Raw genomic sequence first — 19,764 nt, forward strand, 5'->3', positions numbered from 1 at the left:
TAAGTCAGTGGTAGCTCTTGCTATTTCCTCCCCCTCCTTCCATCTGCCCTGAGCTGCTGGGAAAAACTCCAAGCTCAGGCCTCAGGCTCAGGTGCAGGGCCCACCTCTGGACCATGACTGTGGGGGAGGGGCTGGTTGCCACCAGCAGGTCACTGGGCCTGTCCCTCCAGCTCCCCAGTAAACATTAATGAAATGCCACAGCCACAGAGGTCAGGGCCCCTGACGCAGCCTGTCTAACAGAGCTGGCTGGCTGGGGCTGGATTTTGCCCAGGACACCCCAGGGCCCCAAATTCCTGACCAGGATGCCTTGAGCTCTTTGTGATCCTTTGGTCATAGAAACCAGAAGCAAGTGCCCCCCTCCCTACCACCCAGAGCCACTCCAGCCACTGGATTTGACCCAGGGTACCAGGCAAATGATTTCTCTGCAGCCTCAGTGTGTGCAGTTAGGGACACAGCAGTGAAGTTACTCCACCGGCGATGGAGGCCTCCACCTGCCACTTTCCAGCTGTGTGAATCACCTGCCCTGTGCCTCAATTTCATGTCTGTGAAATGGGGATAATCACAGGACTTACCTCGAAGGCTAGTTACAGGACTGTAATTTACTTACATGGTTTGCTTACATAAATTACATATATAATTTGCTTGCATAGGATATAACCAAGAGCTTTCGACGGTGGCTGGGTCACACTCAGTGTAGCCTCTCATTTCATTAGAAGAGCAGCAGACTGACTCTTCACCATAAGCTCCTTTGCACCTTTAGGACCTGGTGCCTTTTGCATGTATTTTTACCCACATAAAGTAAGCAAATTAACTGAAAAATAAAATCTCAATTATAAATTTTCAATTTCTTGTCATAGAACAAGAAAGTAGGTGTGATATTTATGTGTTCACTCATCTAGGCCTCAGGGAGCCCAGGTATTTGATCAAACATAACTCTGGGTGTTTCTGAGATGAGATTTTAGATGAGATTAACATTTTAATTGGTAGAATAAAGCAGATTGCCCTTCATGGTGTGGGTGGGCCTCATCCTATCAGTTGAAGGCCTGAATAGAAAAAGACTGACCCTCCCTGAGGAGAGAATTCTCCAGCAGACTGCCTCTGGACTTTCTCTGCAGCACGGGCCCTTCCTGTGCAAGGGCCTCTGAACTAGAACATTGGTTCTCCCTGCATCTCCAGCCTGCCAATCCACCCTGCAGATGTGACTTGCCAGCCGTCATAACTGCATGAGACAATTCCTTATTCTCTCCCCCACCGCCCTGCCCCCATAGGTTCTGTTTCTCTGGAGACCTTGACTAATAATACATTTGCAAAAGGTCAGCTCAGACCTTGGCAGAGAGGGTAATGAAGCTAGGCCTCCTCCATCACAGCACCCTACTGAGAGGGACCCAAGCCCTGGCCCCGCCCTGCTGGGGGGCCCCCAGAATTCTTACTTGAACATGGCCTCTCCTGGTCTGGGAACACAGTGGGGGGCTGGGGAGTCAGGTTTGGCTCTGGTTTGCTGGGAATGAGGACCTCAGCATTGTCCTTTCGCTTAGCAGACAAATTCCTTTCCTTTTTATTACCTGTAGGAAAACAATAGTTTATATGTCAAATACAGAATGCAAGCAGAGTTGGGACATTCTGCTCAGGCATCTGTTTATTTGTTCGTTCATTTATTCATTCAACAAATATTTACTGAACCCTACCTCCTGCCAGGCATCATGCTAGCTTGGAGTCAGAAATGTGGATAACGCAGACAACGAAACAAGTTTGCTGAAAGCCACCATGCATTTTGGCAAATAAATGAAATATTCTAGGACACACACAGGTTCTCAAATTTTAACATTTATGAGTAGGTGTTGGGTTTAACTGGCAGCGTGGCAGATAAAATAATGGTGCAACCGAGGCCCCTGGAGCTGAAAGAACGCAGTAAAGCACACGTTACAGCCTGCGAGGGAAGGATGGCTGGATGGAGCAGCGAGCAGGGCTGGGGCGGAGTGCTCTGGGGCCAGGGCATGAGAGCATGCAGCATGGAGGACAGCACCAGGTGTGCAGCAGACAGTCAGGAGCACCCCCGGGTGGCTAGGATGTTACCAGGGACACGAAGCTGGGGAGGGAACAGCATGTGCGAAGGCCTGACAGCTGGAAGGCATGTGGCAGGTGAGCGGCTGGGGCCTGGGCTGGTGAGTGGACAGTGAGGGCCCATAGGCCACGCTTTAGAGTCAATGTTTCCCAAAGCGGGGCACCTGGACCACTGGTGGGACAGATTATTCCAGATGCCACGTGGACAAACAATGTTTTAAGCAGTTATATGCCTGAATGTGTGTGGGAAAAATGTAACCATCATATCAACCCTTGATTTCACAAACATTACTGCTGGAACAATCCTAGAATTGTGAAGAAAAGAAAGGAGGGGAGGGAAGGAGAAAAGAAAGGTTCTGGCTAAATAACAGCGAACAGGCAGTTTGTGGAGATGGCAAAAAATTGTGAAGAGGGTTTGCAAATGGCTCAAGTTTAGGGAAAAGGGCTCCAGGGCCTCAGCCAGCAGAGTCAGAGCCGAAGGAGGAGGACCACCGGGCGGCAGGCAGTGATTGCACAGCATGCAGCACAGGCAGGGGAAGAGTTAGGCACTGGAGGCTGGACCCCTGGCCTGGAAGGCAGGAGACCTGGAAAGTACCTATTGAATGAGGTGTGATATGTACCAGCAGAGGAAGTCCTGGGGCTCATGGTGGCCCCAAGGAAAGGGAGTCCCAGAATCAAGGGTCCCACAGGATTCTTGGGAGCTCAGGGAAGATGTTGGGGACTATGTGGAGTAGGTCAGACTTGCCCTAACCCCTCCCCGCTCCCCTCTTGACTTCAGAAGGGCCCATGTTTCTCTGCACTTTTGCAGTAGCTGCTCCCTGTTGGCCTGACAGCCAGTGCCCAACGCAGCCCAGTGTGTGACGACCCCCTGTGTCCAATGGGGCAAGACAAAGCATGGGAGGGGCAAATGCCCACAAGACTGGCTCCCCAAGTGCTGAAAACACGCTAGTGATGGTAAGAGCGACAGGCTCTTGAGAGCCCAGGCACCATTAGGTCCTTGGCACACGTGTCTCATCTGCCCCCCAGCCATCCTAGCAGATAGACCGTGGGCAGGATAATGGCCCCCAAAGATGGCCACGTCCAAGCCTGGAACCTGTGAACATGTTAGGTTACGTGGCAAAGGGGACTGAGCCAGGCTAGTCAGCTAAGGTTAAGATAAGGCGATCATCATGGATTATCCCAGTGGACCCACTGTGATCACAGGGGTGCCTGGAAGAGGAACAGCTTCAGTTTGGGATGAAGAACTTCTGAAGACAGTGGTGATGACTGCACAACAATGTGAGTGCGCTTAACAGCAAGCTGCTCCTAAAAATGATGCAAATGGTAGATTCCACGTTCCGTATATTTTACCACAATAACAACAAAGAGAACACACACACACACACACACACACACACACACACACACACACACACGAGGGGCAGCAGAAGAGGAGGCCCAGGGGGAGGTGTGACTATGGAAGAAAGGCACAGAAAGGCAACGTTGCTGGCTCTAAAGATGGAGGAAGGGGCCTGAGCCAAGGAAAGCAGGGCCTGTGGAAGCTGGAAAAGGCCCGGAAACAGGTCCTTGCCTGGAGCCCCTGCGGGAACACAGCGCTGTTGACACTGTGATTTTAGCCCAGTGAGACTCACATCAAATTTCTGACCAACACGACTGTGAGACAGTAAATTTGTGTTGTTCTAAGCCTCCATGTTTATGGTAATTTATTACAGCAGCCAAAGGAAACGAATACATACTATTACAGAGCAGGACTCTGAGGCCAAGCCATTTGTTCAAGGTCAAGCGATGACCCAGCATTTGACCAGGACTGTCTGGCTCGGAGCCCTGCCCTTAACTACTTTATTCCCTATCTACGGTCCGCCTCCTCTGCATAGACAGTCCTGTAGAAACTGTGGCCAGGAGGCCTGCCTTAGCCATCAGAAGTCTGAAAAGGATACTTCCCAGGCTCCAAGGACCCAGCCTCTTGGAAAGGAACTGGGATCACTGCCGGCCTCATCTGTACCACGCTCCCTGGCCCTTCTTCTGTCCCGAGGTACACCAGCTCTTCCCTCTCCAAGCCCTTTGTGCTTGCTGTTCCCTGCATGGGATGCTGTTCCCACGGCTGCTTCCTCCTCCTCATTCCTGTCCCAGCTGAGACGCCCCCTCCTCTGGGAAGGCTTCTCTGGCCCCTACCCCCAACCAGTGGCCTGTTTTAGAATCTTCACAACTTCAGGGCTCTGAATTCCTCAGCTAACCCAGCCCTCCCCTTTCCCAGTTATCAGAAAATAACGTCTGCCCTTCCCTGTGCTGCACACTCACTGCCTCCACTCACAAGGAGGACAAATGGGATGGGTCTGGGGCCGGAAGCCATCAGGGCTCAACCCTCCTCCCTCCTCCAGCCGCCCCACCGTTCTCAGGGCACACGGCCTCCCGCTGCCATACTGATGCCGCCATGGTCCAGTCCGCCAACATCTGTGTGGTAGGGGTCTGTCTGCTTCAGGGGGCAGTCCCTAATAGCCACCCATCCAGCTCTTATCAGCAGGAAAGGCAGTAATTCGCCTTCCTTCTGTCAGAGCCCTGTGCCTCTCTCTCATTTGTCTCACAACTCAGAAGGAAAACCAGAGGGTGGGGGACTTCCGGGCCGGCTGTCGCTTTGGAACCACCTGGTTTATTTGTTTAGCCCAGTGGTGAAGAGCGCAGGCTCTGGGCTCACAGTGCGGAGACTGGACCCCACTCCGCCCCTTCCAGCTGTGACCTTGGAAGCTACGTGACCGCTCTGTGCTTTAGCTTCCCCGTCTGTAAAACAAGTCCTTGCCTGGGGTTGTGGTGAGGATTAAAGGAAGGACTAAATGTACAGCCCCTGGAATAGTGTGCTTGGTTCATGTTAATAAGAACTCGAGAAATACTGGCAATTGTTATTTATGTGTTTTCCCTGCTAGGATGAAGAGCTGTAGGAAAAGGGACTGGGCCAGCTGTCCCAGCACCCTGCCTGGGAAAGATGTGTGTCCAGTGAATGAATGAATGAATGAACGGCTCAGAACAAGCACATCTCTCCAGATTCCAGCTGACTGATCTTGAGTAAAAGCTTAGGGTTAGTTCAGAACTCCAGCCCCACGTGGGGGTCTGCAGAGACCTGACAACAGGCCGGCCGTGGGCCTCCCTCCTGCTCTTCTCAGGGCATCTGTCTCCTGCTGGGGCTCAGGAAGCCACCAGAGGGGGCTAACGAAGAGATGCTGATGAAAGGGGGCAGCTGTGGTGGCAGGAGGACACAGCATGCCCCCTCTGTGCTCACAGATCAGGCATCACCATGGTCCATGCAGGGCCTGCCAGGCAATCTAACTGTGAAAAGCAGTAAACTGTCAAGAAAGTAAAGTTCCCTCTTTGTTCTAGGCCCCAGTACCCCTCTCACACTGCATAGGGTCCACCAGCTCTCCCTCTGGGGCTGGTCCTCACACCAGGAAGTGACTTTCATGACCCCTCCCCCTCCATTTCCAGGATGGGGGCTTGGTCAGCCTCCTGACAGAGCCCCCTCCTGGTCCTCCCCACCTCCCCACCTCCCCACCCTCCCCACCCCCTGACAGCAACATACCCAGTGGGGGGACACACAGAAGCCTCAAGGAGGCTTAGTGGGCACAGCTCCTTCATTTGTTTGACAAAGATTTTCTGAGTGCTGGAATGTGCCAGGTGAGGGCTGCAGGCCGGATGCAGTGGAGGGTAAGAGCTGGCCTGTGCCCTAGCAGAGCTCATGGGCAGGGGAGAGAGACAGCTGGTCAGCGAGCCCTACAGCTGGGGTCAGCGAGCCCCACACCATGATGATGCTGTGGGAGTAGAGGAGGCACCGAGAGTAGGCCGTGCTGGGAGCGCAAAGAAGGCTTCTCGGAGGAGGCAGCCTCTGAGCTAAGTCTTGAGGAGAAAACAGGGAGCCCAGTTTCAGGGTTCAGAGGAGAGAGGAGAGGAAATGTGGTGATTTAGTCCGAGGGAACAGCCCACGAGGGGTTTGCAGGTGAGAGACACACGTCTGAGGGACAAACGTTCTCTCTGGTACATCAACCCCTGGGTGTGGCTGCCTGTTATTATGTTCCCATCAGCCTTCCGTCCTCCCCAGCCTGTGGTCCTCCCGGCCTGTGGTCTCCCCGGCCTATGGTCCCCCAGCCTTCCGTCCTCCCCAGCCTGTGGTCCTCCCAGCCTGTGGTCTCTCCGGCCTATGGTCCCCCAGCCTTCCATCCTCCCCGGCCTGTGGTCCCCCAGCCTGTAGTCCTCCCGGCCTGTGGTCCCCCCGGCCTGTAGTCCCCCAGCCTTCCATCCTCCCCGGCCTGTGGTCCCCACAGCCTGTGGTCTCCCCGGCCTGTAGTCCTCCCGGCCTGTGGTCTCCCCGGCCTATGATCCCCCAGCCTGTAGTCCTCCCGGCCTGTGGTGTCCCCGGCCTATAGTCCCCCCCAGCCTGTAGTCCTCCCGGCCTGTGGTCTCCCCGGCCTATGATCCCCCAGCCTTCTGTCCTCCCCAGCCTGTGGTCCCCCAGCCTGTAGTCCTCCCGGCCTGTGGTCTCCCCGGCCTGTGGTCCCATCAGCCTGTAGTCCTCCCGGCCTGTGGTCCCATCAGCCTGTAGTCCTCCCGGCCTGTGGTCCCCCCGGCCTGTAGTCCTCCCGGCCTGTGGTCTCCCCGGCCTATGGTCCCCCAGCCTTCTGTCCTCCCCGGCCTATGGTCCTCCCAGCCTGTGGTCTCCCCGGCCTGTGGTCCCATCAGCCTTCAGTCCTCCCCAGCCTGTGGTCCTCCTGGCCTGTGGTCCTCCCAGCCTGTGGTCCCCCTGGCCTGTAGTCCTCCCGGCCTGTGGTCCCCCTGGCCTGTAGTCCTCCCGGCCTGTAGTCCTCCCGGCCTGTGGTCCTCCCGGCCTGTGGTCCCCCAGCCTGTAGTCCTCCCGGCCTGTGGTCTCCCCGGCCTATGGTCCCCCAGCCTTCTGTCCTCCCCGGCCTGTAGTCCTCCCGGCCTGTAGTCCTCCGGGCCTGTGGTCTCTCCGGCCTATGGTCCCCCAGCCTTCTGTCCTCCCCGGCCTGTGGTCTCCCCGGCCTGTGGTCCCATCAGCCTTCCGTCCTCCCCGGCCTGTGGTCCCCCCAGCCTGTAGTCCTCCCGGCCTGTGGTCTCCCCGGCCTATGGTCCCATCAGCCTTCCGTCCTCCCCAGCCTGTGGTCCTCCCAGCCTGTGGTCTCCCCGGCCTATGGTCCCCCAGCCTTCTGTCCTCCCCAGCCTGTGGTCCTCCTAGCCTGTGGTCTCCCCGGCCTATGGTCCCCCAGCTTTCTGTCCTCCCCGGCCTGTGGTCTCCCCGGCCTATGGTCCCCCAGCCTTCTGTCCTCCCCAGCCTGTGGGCTCCCCGGCCTATGGTCCCATCAGCCTTCCGTCCTCCCCAGCCTGTGGTCCCCCTGGCCTGTAGTCCTCCCGGCCTGTGGTGTCCCCGGCCTATGGTCCCCCCAGCCTGTAGTCCTCCCGGCCTGTGGTCTCCCCGGCCTATGATCCCCCAGCCTTCTGTCCTCCCGGGCCTGTGGTCCTCCCAGCCTGTGGTCTCCCTGGCCTATGGTCCCCCCAGCCTTCTGTCCTCCCTGGCCTGTGGTCCCTCCCAGCCTATGGTCCCCCCAGCCTGTGGTCCTCCTGGCCTGTGGTCTCCCTGGCCTGCGGTCCCCCCCCGGCCTGTGGTCTGTCATGGCAGCCCGAGTGGACTGATACAGAGCCTGATTCACACATCCCCCATTTCTCTTCCTAGCTTCACTCATGCTGCCCCCCTGGCTGGGCTTGAAATCTGGTTCCTGATAGGGCACCCCAGCAGGAGGGAGAGAGGCCGCCAGCCGCCAGCCAAGGTGGAGAACAGGACTGCAGCAGGCAGGCCCGGCCCATGCCCACTGTGTTTCACTCTACTTTCCCGGGTACTGTCTGAAAAGCCTCCTCTGTGGACAGCTGTGGTTTCCGTCTGCCCATCATGCTCTCCCCGTCTTCAGATCTGCCTTGATTTTCCTTTGGAAACTGTTATCAGTGCATGTGGTTTGGGTGGTGATAACCACACCCATAGCTGGACCTGGCCAATCAGAGCCATAGTAATTGGCTCAGAGATGTGACCCACTGTGGGCTTAAAACCCAGGGCTGGGACTTTTGCTGGAGCTTTTAGGAAGAAAAATCCACTTTCTGATGGAGTTGCAAAGCCATGAGAAGCAGTGTCTCAATTCTGTGTCTGTATGCGGAGCGCCTACCTGAGAACTGTACCAAAACAAGACAAAAGGGGGCAGAGGTGAGAGGGAGAAAGGGAAGAAGAGAAGGGAATGAACAGAGGAGGGAAAGGCAAAGGAGAGAGGGGTGGGGAGGAGAGGGGAGGGGAGGGGAGGGGAGGGGAGGGGAGAGAAGGGGAGGGGAGGGGAGGAGAGGGGAGGGGAGGGGAGGGGAGGGGAGGGGAGGGGAATGGAGGGGAGGAGAGGGGAGGGGAGGGGAGGGGAGGGGAGAGGAATGAGTCCTGCTAAGCCCTGGACTCCTCCGTTATCCAAGCCAACACAGTCCCTTTTGCTTAGGCCAGTTGGCGTGTAGATGCTGCTAAACATCACACGATGCACAGGGCGCCCCCACAACTGCCAGACATGTACCACCTGGAATTTCAGGGTCATTTGAGGCCTTTGCCTCTTGCAACCAGCAGAGACCTGACTGATACATCTCTCTGGCCTGTGGGACGGTCTATCCAAGCTGAACTCAAAGTATGGCTGGAAACTTAAGTCCTACTCTTGGATGTAGAGACACCAAAGACAAGGAAACACCACACAAGGCAGAGCTTACCTCTGGAAGCCGGGTTAAATTCCAGCACCACGAGGGTGTCTGGGCCCCGGGGAGGGGATCCTGCCGTCTCCTGGTCCTCAGGAACATCCTTGTACATGGAGTCCCCCCTGGAAAGAGGGGTGCCATGTCTGGGACTGCCCACCAGGGCCTGGTCCTCAGGCTCAGGCTCAGAGACCACATCCTCTTCAATGGAGTCATACTCGTCACTGGAACAGTCCTTTTGCTTCTTTTGTAGATTTACACTAAGTTCTAGGCTTTTTCTTAGCTCCTGCCAAAGGTCAAGAAAAGTGAGAAATGAAATAGGTCACTTTGATTAAAATCATCTGAAATAGATCATTAGAACCAAAGAAATATCCCCGCCAAACTAACATTTACCCAAATCATCTCAACCCACGTGTTGTCATCACTTTGAAGACAAGAAAACAAAAGGCAGGGACACACAAGCAACTCTGAACAGAACAATGTTTACAGTATTAACTGTGCTGTTCACATGCCTGGCATGCCACTAAGAATGTGTGTGCATGCACGCGTGCATGTATGTGTGTGCACATGTGTGTGTGCATGTGAGAGAGAGAGAGAGAGATGTTTTGGTTTGGGGCTTGTTAAAACAGATTGTGGGGTCCTGCCCACAGTTTCTGCTTCAGTGGGTTCTGGACAGAGCCGAGAATTTGCATTTCTAACAAGGCGATGCTGGTGCTGCTGGCCCAGGGACCGTATCTGAATATGAAATCCCAAAGGCCTCCAGATGAGCCTGAAATTCCAGACGGTAAATGACTGCTGCATGGTTGTGGGGGCTGTCCTGTGTACTGAAGGATGTTTAGAAGCACCTAAATGTCACAATATTTAGTACTTAGCTATAACTGCTTGACAATTTTTTTAATGTGTTTTGTCTCAGAAGATTGTAGATTTATAATTTTAAGGCCAAGAATTAAAATAAGAGTGATCAGAAAATTCATCAGCAAAGCCAGGATACTTCTGAAAAAGAATATTACTACATTTACACTATGTACTATTTGGGCAAACCAGAATGTTTGCTTAGCCTAGCTATACCACTCCTGTAGCCCTCATAGTATCTAACATACGTGGGAGGAAAGGAAAGCAATCAATAAAGGTTTGGTGGTTTAATAGTGGCTGGGGTAGGCTGAATATGACTCCCCAAAGATGTCCAAGTCCTAATCCCTGGCCCCATGATTCAGTGAGGGCTTCTGAGGAAGTGAGAAGCACTGTGGAAAACGGATCATCTTAGAAAAATAATCCTACACAAACCATGACAAATATGCACATTAACGGTGCCGCTGGTGAGGAAGCGAGGAGCATGCTATGGGAGCTAGAGGAGAGGGCATCTGTTATACAGCGGCAGAATCGCAGCTGAACTGTGTTCTAGTTATGTGGTAAGTGAAACTCTGTCAATGATGGGCTTGGATATTTAGCTGAAGAAATTTCCAAACAAAGTGTGGAAGATGCAGTCTGGTTTCTTCTTGCACAGGAAAAAATGTGAGAGGAAAGAGACAGTCTGAGGGGGAAATTATTAAGTAAAAAGGGACTGGGATTTGATGATTTGGGAAACTCTCAGTCTATTTGGGTTGCAAAGACATTAAATTAGGAGATTCCCTGTCAGAAAGCATGCTCTGGAGAGAAAACCAAGGGTGTGACTGAACAACCTTTGGCTAATATTGCAGAGGATCCAAAGTTTAGGGCATTCAATCACACTGAGGGCTCTTTGAAGAGATCAGACATGGGCTCGTGGATCCCCTTAGATATCTCAGCAGGCGCCAGGAGTAGAGATGGGATTATCCAGGAAAGATCTATGGAGGAACCTCTTGTCTAATGGAATGAATTCTAGAGGCATACATAGGAGACCCATATGGTTTTTTAAAATGTCATCCAGCAGAAACACTGCCAGCTAGAAGTGAATGAGAGAGAGAGAGAGGAGAAAATAAAAGAAGGCTGTCAGACACCCAAAATTCGACAGGCAGGAAACAGGTTGATAACACTACTTCGCTGCAAGTACATTTACCCTTCAGGAAAGAAGAAGGATGACTCCAAGAGTGGAGCCACGGGCCCTGAGGGTGGAGCCCTGAGCCACACAGAATTATTCTTGGGCCTTGAGACCTCATGGAGTTGGCCCAGTGGATTTTATGATGGCTTGGGTTTGATGACATCTTTCCTCCTTTCATTTTCTCCCCTCTGTAATGGGGACTGCCGTTGCATTTAGGAGCAGATAACTGCCTTTCTAGTTTCACAAGCACACAGATGGAGAGGAATTTGGCACTAATATGAGTTATACCCAGAATCTCACCCGTACCTGATTTAGATGACAAAGAGGAGACTTATACATATTTTGGACTTGAGTTGATACGGTAATGGGTTGAGACTTCTGGGAAACTTGGGATGGGATGAATGCATTTTGTATGTAAGATGGAAATAAATCTTTGGGGGCTAGAGGAAAGACTGCTGTAGGCTGAATAAGTTGCCCCCAAATATGTCCACATTCTAAACCCTGGGACCAGTGAATATCACTTTATATGGCAAAGGTGTTAGGGCAGAAATAGAACATAATTATCCTATCTAATAAAAGAGTAATATGCAAATTGACCATACCTCTGCCACACCCACCAGCCAATCAGGAGTGAATATGCAAATAAACCCAACCAAGATGGCTGAAGCCATGGAGAGCAGGAGGGAGGCTTGGGTTTCCCTGGCGATGGAGGAAGCCAAGCTTTCCACCTGCCCTTGCCGGCCCAGGCCTCTGCTTAAGGCTACAAAGTTTCAATTATAGAAGGTAAATAAATCCCAACAGAAATGGCTGCGGCCACAGAGTGAGCAGAAGGCTTGGCTCTGCTCCAGGCTACAAAGTTTCAATTGTAGAAGATACATAAATCCCAGATACCAGGGCCTCTGCTTGGGTCACTGGGGTGCGTGGCCGGCCGACACACCACCACATGCCCCTCGCCCAGGCCGCCCCACGCCCCAAAAGAACCCCCACCCTGATCCGGGACACACTTCAGGGCAAACCAGCTGGCCCCCACCCATGCACCAGGCCTTTATCCTATCTAATAATAGAGTAATATGCAGATTGAGCATCACTCCAACACTCAAGATGGCTGCCCCCATGTGGTCAAAGATCCTTCCCCCATGTGGACACAAGATGGCCACCACAAGATGGCCAGCAGGGGAGGGCAGTTGGGAGGCACCAGGCCTGCAAGGAAGGGCAGTTGTGGGTGATCAGGCCAGCAGAGGAGGGCAGTTGGGAGGCACCAGGCCTGCAGGAAAGGGCAGTTGGGGGGGACCCAGGCCTGCAGGGGAGAGCAGTTGTGGGGACCAGGCCTGCAGGGGAGGGCAGTTAGGGGGGACCAGGCCTGCAGGGGAGGGCAGTTAGGGGCAAACAGGCTGGCAGGGGAGCAGTTAGGCATCAATCAGGCTGGCAGGGGAGTGATTAGGGGGTGATCAGGCTGGCAGGCAGAAGCGGTTAGGGGCAATTAGGAAGGCAGGCAGGCGAGCAGTTGGGAGCCAGCAGTCCTGGATTGTGAGAGGTCAGTCGGACATCCCTCAAGGGGTCCCAGATTGGAGAGGGTGCAGGCTGGGCTGAGGGACACTTCTCCTCCCCCCGTGCACGAATTTCGTGCACCGGGCCTCTAGTAAGAAATATTCATCATGCTCTGTTAACCGTGATTGTTTTGTTCTGATTAAAGAAGGCACATTCTAACCTGGTTGGGAGTTGCTCACCTGGAAATGCTGCCTATTATAATGGAAAGATTAACCTTTTGCACTCGGATGTCGAGTGTGACTCGACACGGATAGCATCGGTAGCAGCTCGAGAAAAAAGCAAGTGAGTGCAAAGGGTTAACAACCTTGGCCTAGCCAGTTTGGCTCAGTGTATAGAGCCTCAGCCTGCAGACTGAAGGGTCCCGGGTTCCATTCAGGTCAAGGGCACATGCCCAGGTTGTGGGCTTAATCCCCAGTAGGCTGCAGGAGGCAGCCAATCAATGATTCTCTCTTATCATTGACTAGAGGCTCAATGCATGAAATTCGTGCACTTTGTGGGGGAGGTGTCCCTCAGCCAGGCCTGCACCTTCTCACAGTCCAGGAGCCCTCAGGGGATGTCAGACTGACGGCTTAGGCCTGCTCTGCCTGGGGAGCAGACCTAAGCTGTCAGTCAGACGTCCTTAGCACTGCAGCGGAGACAGAGAGGCTCCCGCCACCACCACTGTGCTTGCCAGCCATGAGCCCGGCTTCTGGCTGAGCAACACTCCCCTAGTGGGAGTGCACTGACCACCAGGGGGCAGCTCCTGCATTGAGCGTCTGCCCCCTGATGGTCATTGCATGTCATAGCAACCGGTCATTCCGCCATTCAGTTGATTTGCATATTAGCCTTTTATTATATAGGGTGTTTCTATCTCTCTCTACCTCTCCCTTCCTCTCTGAAATCAATTAAAATATATTTAAATATATATATCTCCTTTATATAAAAAAAGAAAGATTAACAACCTTGTTGCAGAAACCAGAGCCATCAGCCCTTTGAAGACCCCCAGCCCTTTGCATATCACCAGCCCCTTGAAAACCCCCAGTCCTTTGCAAATCTCCATCCTGCATTACCTGTAAACTGCCCATTTGACATACCCTTTTGCCTACTTCCCCATGTGATCTTTTGTCCCTCTACCCCAGGCATCCTCAAACTACGGCCCGAGGGCCACATGCGGGTGTTTTTGCCATTTTGTTTTTTTACTTCCAAATAAGATATGTGCAGTGTGCACAGGAATTTGTTCATAGTTTTTTTTAAACTATAGTCCAGCCCTCCAAAGGTCTGAGGGACAGTGAACTGGCCCCCTGTTTAAAAAGTTTGAGGACCGCTGCTCTACCCAATATAAGCTGCTGGCTTATAGGGAGGTGCAGAACAGATTTTTGTGGATGACCTGCTGCTCTCCCAAAACTCCTGCAGTACTGGAATAAACATTCACATATGATTCAACCCTGTCTCTGCTGAATTGGCTCCAGTAGTGACAGGCAGCCCAGACCCCTTGTCCGGTTACAAAGGGACTTTGCAGATGTAATTAAATTAAGGATCTTGAGATGGGGGAGATTATCCTGGATTATCCAGATAGGCCTAATGTAATCAGGAGGGTCTTTGTAAAGGGAGGCAAGAGGATTAGAGTCAGAAAGAGAAGGTATAAGGATGGAAGCAGAGGTCAGGGAGGAGGAAAGATGTTACACTGCTGGCTTTGAAGGAGAAAAGGGATTCTCCTCTAGAGCTTCCAGAAGGAATATAGGTCTGCTGACATCTTTTTTTTTTTTTTTTTTTAATTTCAGGGAGGAAGGGAGAGAAACATCAATGGTGAGGGAGAATCATTGATCGGCTGCCTCCTGCACGCCCCCCAATGGGGATCAAGCTGGCAACCTGGGCATGTGCCTTTGACTGGAATCGAACCCAGACCCTTCAGTCCACAGGCCAATGTTTTATCCACTGAGCCAAACCAGCTAGGACCTGACATCTTGATTTTAGACCAGTGAAACTGAATTCGGATTTCTGACCTCCAGCACTGTAAGATAAACCACTAAGTTTGAGGTATATTGTGACAACAGCAATAGGAAACGAACAGAGCTGTCTATCTTTCACACCTCCTCCCTCCCATCCTGCCCAATACCAAGTACCCTGGTAGTTACTGAGCAAACAGAGCACTGCCTGGCATATAGTAGGTGCTTGACAAATATTTCCTAAATGACTATTTTATGCTGGTGACTAGGTAGTGGCCGTAAGAAGGGGTGGAGAGCACCCACGTGCCTTGGAGGTGGCATAAGATTGAGACCCTTAACAAGTTACTAACTCCTCCAATCTGCATTTTTCATCCATAAAAATGGGTTAACAAATCCCTGCCTCACAGAATTGTTTCATTAAAGTAGCGGTCTGAATCGGGGATGATTCTGACGCCCAGAGGATATGTGGCAATGACAAGAGAAGTTCTGGATCACAACAGGGCAAAGGGAGTGCCAGTGGCATCTAGTAGGTAGAGGCCAGAGATGCTGCTGAACATCCTAGAATGTACAGGACAGTTGCCCACAATGAAGAATTATCTGGCCCAGTGTCTAGTGGTGAGGGTGAAAAGCCATGCACTAAAGTGAGCACATATTCATCAATGGCATTAAAAAAGACAGTAACAAGGCCTTCCAGCTGAGGGCACTGAGGTGATCCATGCAACCTTCCCGGAAGCCAGACTGAGGTCACGGCTCATGTCTTCAACGTCTGACTGCGGTGGGGAGGTCGAGGGATTTCCTGCTCCTCCACAGGGAAACTGAGTTCCTGGGTGACCTGAAGTTTCACAGCTTCAGTTCTAGGCTCTGCATAGGTGGAGGCAAGGCCAGTGAGACAGCAGGGGCAAGCCCTCTCTCTGGAGCCCCGATATGCTTGCCAGTCATTGTGGAACAAAGCAATAAGACGGGCGCCAGCTAGCTGGGACGCTCCTCGTTGGGAGACTGCTGTCACTGTCCAGGAAGTCCCAGTCATCCCAGGGCCCACAGTCATCCTCACCGATGTCTAAGGCAGAGTGAGCCACCCAGCACAGCCAGCTCCAGGAAGGATTTGGGACATTAGGATTCTCGAATCCATGGCCAGCTGAGCAGGCTCCCTGCAGCCTCTTCATCATCGTCACAATGTTGCAACCCCACATTTTAAGTGACTGAATTTTTGGAGTCCCCCCAAACTGGAGAACTGAGGCCTACAGCCTCTTAGCTGACCCAACCTGCTAGAGTGATTGAATGGCAGAGCCAGGCCTTGTGCCCTCAGCCACGGCTCCTGCTCCCTCTGGATTACCCAAGTGTGAAACTGACTCTCCTGCATTGCCATGGCCCCGTCAACCGGGAGGGCGACGTGGCAAGTGCTATTGTTAATGTACCGCTCATGCAGGCATGCTGCGGTGCTGCGCTGGGCGCTGATGGGGAATAAGGTGGCAAAGCCGCAAGCAACCGCTGCCTAAAGAAAAAGAGACGGCATTCCAGATGTGGCCGGAACTGTGAGGAAAGGGCCTGACTGGAGACGGGTAGAGAGTGGGTGGGCAGAGGGAGCCTGAGGAAAGCTGGCCAAGGAAGGCTGGGGGATGAAGAGCCACCCAGTGAGTGTCTGGGGCACAGGCAGGGGGAACAGCAGGGCCAAGGCCAGCAGGTGGCAGTGACCGGAGGGTGGTGCACTTCGAGTGAAGGGAGGGCAGGGAGCAGGGGCCACCCAGGGCATGGCTTTGTAGGCCTCAGGGTAAAGTCTGGACTTTGCTTTATGGACACGGAGAGGCCACTGAAAGGTACTAAGCAGAAACAGAAATCTGATTTCTGTTTCTACAAATCACTATGGTGCTTGGATACCAAGTTGGCACCAGGGTGGAGAAAGGGTGAAGTTGCAACTGCGGCAGCAGGTGGAAGATGAAGGTGGGAACGGGAGATGCATTTTGAGATGTATTTTGGAGGCAGAATTGACAGAAATGACTGACTAGCAATATATATATATATACATATATATATATACACTCTTTGACCAAGCCCCTCTAAAAACTTATCCTTCACTCTCAAGTATATAGACTGTTGGAGCATCTTTATAACAGAGAATGATCCAAATGCTCACCAGTAAAAGGTGCTTAAATTAATCGTAGGCAGGCACTGCCAGAGCCTTGGACAGCCCTTCCAGAGAACAAGGCAGATAGTGTCCACTTCCTCAAAAAATAGCAAGATACACATTTAAGTGAAGAGAAGCATGTCATTATAAACCCAATTTTAAAAATAATTATTCGTTTCTGTGCATATGAAAGCTCTGGAAAAATCATCATTAAACTATTAACAATGTTCTCTCTGGGGGTGACATTATGGGGACTTTCTTTTCTATTTTGCTTTACTTAATTTTTTCTTATAAGCCTATTTCTAATTTTATAATTAGAAAATAATGATATATTTACATTTATGTTTAAATCTTGTCCCAACTCTTGCAAATAAATACATTCCCCACAGTAGTGGGAGGGACAGTGGTGGAGGCCCCTGGGTGCCCATCCCTGGAACACGTCTGTCCCCAAAGGAGAGACTCAGAAGCTGCGAGCAGCAGGTCTGACTTTGTATCCAGTCGAGTGGTCCAGACTTAAAAACAACAGGCCATCGATCCAACAGGAAGAAACTCAGGAAATATAACCCCGTGAGCCTGTCAGCAAAACACCTCCCGGAAGACAAAATCCAAACGATGGAGGTGCAGTCAGAATGAAGAGCACAGCCCGGAGCAGCGGGAGCGGACCTGGTGGTGGGCGTGGAAGCTGTAGAGACGGAGTATCCTAGACAACTGTGCACATTTGCGTCACGGAGCAAAATGCGATGTTCAAAACCCAAGCCCTCAGCTTAGCTAGCAGAAGCCAGAAGAGGGCAGGCAGAGTGGTACAGCCCTGCCTCATTTTCCGAGTCAGTGAGTCAATTCAAATCCCTCTTAAATGGAAACAGAGTTTAAAAAGATGGGCAACTCTGACCTCAATGTTTCTTTCATAATTTGTTAAACTGGTAAGATATTTTCAGAAAAATCTCTTGTAATAAATTTCAATTTCAATAATTCCTCCTTTTCCAATTTGATTTTACTTCTGTTCAATTAATACAAATTTAAATGCCATAATTGTATTTACAAAATATCCATTAAAAAGAAGCATAAATTCTGCATGGCTGGCATCTTCTTCGCAAAAGAAAATAATACGTTTGCTCACACCGGATGAGCAAACCTTAGGAACCTCTGCCCTTATAATGCCCATGTGGTCTAAAACCTTCTGTTCCGAGGGTGGAGGGGGATGAACTAAGGAGCAACACTCCCTGGAGAAAGCGCTCAAACCCTTCTGTCTGGGAAGATGTGGACCTGGGGTGGAGGCTTTGAAAGCCCACTTGCCGAGACTTCAAAGGGACCCCAGGCTGGAGCCGCCACCAGTTGCTTTGAAGCCGTCATCCAGAAATTTCTCTGTGAAAGTAACTTTATAGCTATGCTTTACAGCCTTGTTATGTGCAGTTTCAATGTTTAGTGTTTAAAATAGTTAAAGCCCTTTCAACAGAAAGCCCTTTGCCAGGAGCCCAGGTCGGAAACGTGCTGGAGGGAGTGGACGATGGGACTGCACACAAGCCGGCCCCCTCGCGGAGAGCCAGGGAGGAGGCCAGGGAGGAGGCCAGGGAGGAGGCCAGGGAGGGGGCCGGGGGCCGGTCACTGACTGAAATGTAGCAGGGTTTGCTGGCCAGTGGGTCCGGGCCTCTCATGCCTGACCTGCCTCGTTCTGCTGGGCCAGGGAAAGAGCGAACCTGGGCAACCATAAAGCTGTTTGCAATAACAGTGATAATAACTATAACACCCACAGCAGCAGCCACCAATTACCAAGCTAAGCTCTCTCCACACCTTATCCCACGGCAGCTGTTCACCACCCCAGCGGTGTCCTTTTCTTACAGGCCCAGGGCACCTAAGTACAGCCCAAGGTCACAGGGCTAGCAACAGCGGAGCCGGTTTGGATGAATAACTGTCCGACTCCAAACCCAGGCTCCTTGCCACCTGCCCACATTTATTCCTTTCCTGGCACCTGCACATTGGAAGCAAGCGGTCTCTGAGCAAGAGGAAAGTCAGGGCCCAGTGACTGTCCCCAAGGAGGAAAGTCAGGGCCCAGTGACTGTCCCCAAGGAGGAAAGTCAGGGCCCAGTGACTGTCCCCAAGGAGGAAAGTCAGGGCCCAGTGACTGTCCAGGACTTGAATGGAACTGATGAAACCTGGGGTAACAGCTTTGGACACAAAGCTGCCTTGAGGCCATTAAACATGTTAAATGTGGGTTAAGTGTTAGAAGATGAAGCACTAACCCTCTAACTACCCTCAGAAAGGGTCAGCTAGGTGTAAGTTCAGGACCTGGGTTCGGGGCCCACTCCAGCTGCTCTGTGTCCCCAAGCAAGTCTCTGAGCTCAAGCCCCCACCTCTACTGTGGGAATGGGCCCTGACAAGCTGACAGGTTGTTGAAGGGACACAATGAGAGAACAGCTATGAATCAGTGTTTCAGGATTGCTCTTACAGAGGTCTGGTTTTCACAGCAAGTTTAAAAGCGAGATGACTGCATTTCTTCTCTGTTTCTCAGATCCTATTGACTTTGCCCACAAGAAGATCAAATGTTTAGAGCATGAAGCGCAGCGGGTACTTTGTCCCAAGAGGAAGCAGCAGTCCCCGGGGAGCCGTCACTGGCCTGCAGCCAACACCCCTCCTCCCTGCCAACCCCCAGCGATGTCTCTCATTTAGTTGGCAGTTTTATAAAATTGGGATCTGAATGCCTTTAGCCCGGCATGCACTGTTAGTTGCAATAATCCCCACTAGCTCCTATTGCCTTATATGAGCCATTTTACTCATTTATATTAACCTGCCTGGCCCAGAAAGGATTTTCACCCTGCATTGAGGGGGTATAGACTAACTTGTTCTCCTTTTCTTTCATTCATTCATTATGCAACAAATGTTTATTGCTGAATGTCTTTGTCCCCATTAGCAGGTCTGACTGCTAAGTACTTGGACAGAGTAATGAACCAAACAGATAGAGTCCTTGTTCTCATGGAATTTATAATCTGGCAACAAAGACAGCCATTCTGGAAGAAATTACAAGTATAATGAGCATCAAGAACCCAACCTAGGGCTTACCAGCCAATGCCTCACGCCTGGTGGGTCCTAGATCACAAATTTCCCAGAATAAAGTGACTTGAGCCCTAACTTTTTCATTTAAAGCTAAATTTATTTATGAAGTACTTTGGAGCAGTCTCTAACATCCCATCACTATGAAGAAAAAACATCCTTGTCTTAGGCAGTGGCGTGATGTAAGAGCAAGGGCATGGGCTCAGCACACTGAGGCTGCCTGACTGTTACCTGGCTGCAAGGCCCCGAGTGCCTCTCCTCCCTGGCCAGAGCTGAGATTG

General features: G+C 52.0%; 1 protein-coding gene across 1 annotated transcript in view; it reads right to left on the bottom strand.

Annotated features, from left to right (window-relative positions):
* KATNIP (katanin interacting protein) overlaps nucleotides 1-19,764 on the bottom strand; it is a 203,661-nt gene that overhangs the window by 81,985 nt on the left and 101,912 nt on the right. The window contains exons 8-9 of the mRNA XM_054714549.1: nucleotides 8,845-9,112; nucleotides 1,431-1,562 (exon numbers count right to left, since the gene is read on the bottom strand). Coding sequence (XP_054570524.1) covers nucleotides 1,431-1,562; nucleotides 8,845-9,112 — 400 coding nt within the window. The remainder of the gene's footprint in view (nucleotides 1-1,430; nucleotides 1,563-8,844; nucleotides 9,113-19,764) is intronic.

This window comes from Eptesicus fuscus, chromosome 4 (assembly GCF_027574615.1).
Source record: "Eptesicus fuscus isolate TK198812 chromosome 4, DD_ASM_mEF_20220401, whole genome shotgun sequence".
Classification (NCBI taxonomy): domain Eukaryota; kingdom Metazoa; phylum Chordata; class Mammalia; order Chiroptera; family Vespertilionidae; genus Eptesicus; species Eptesicus fuscus.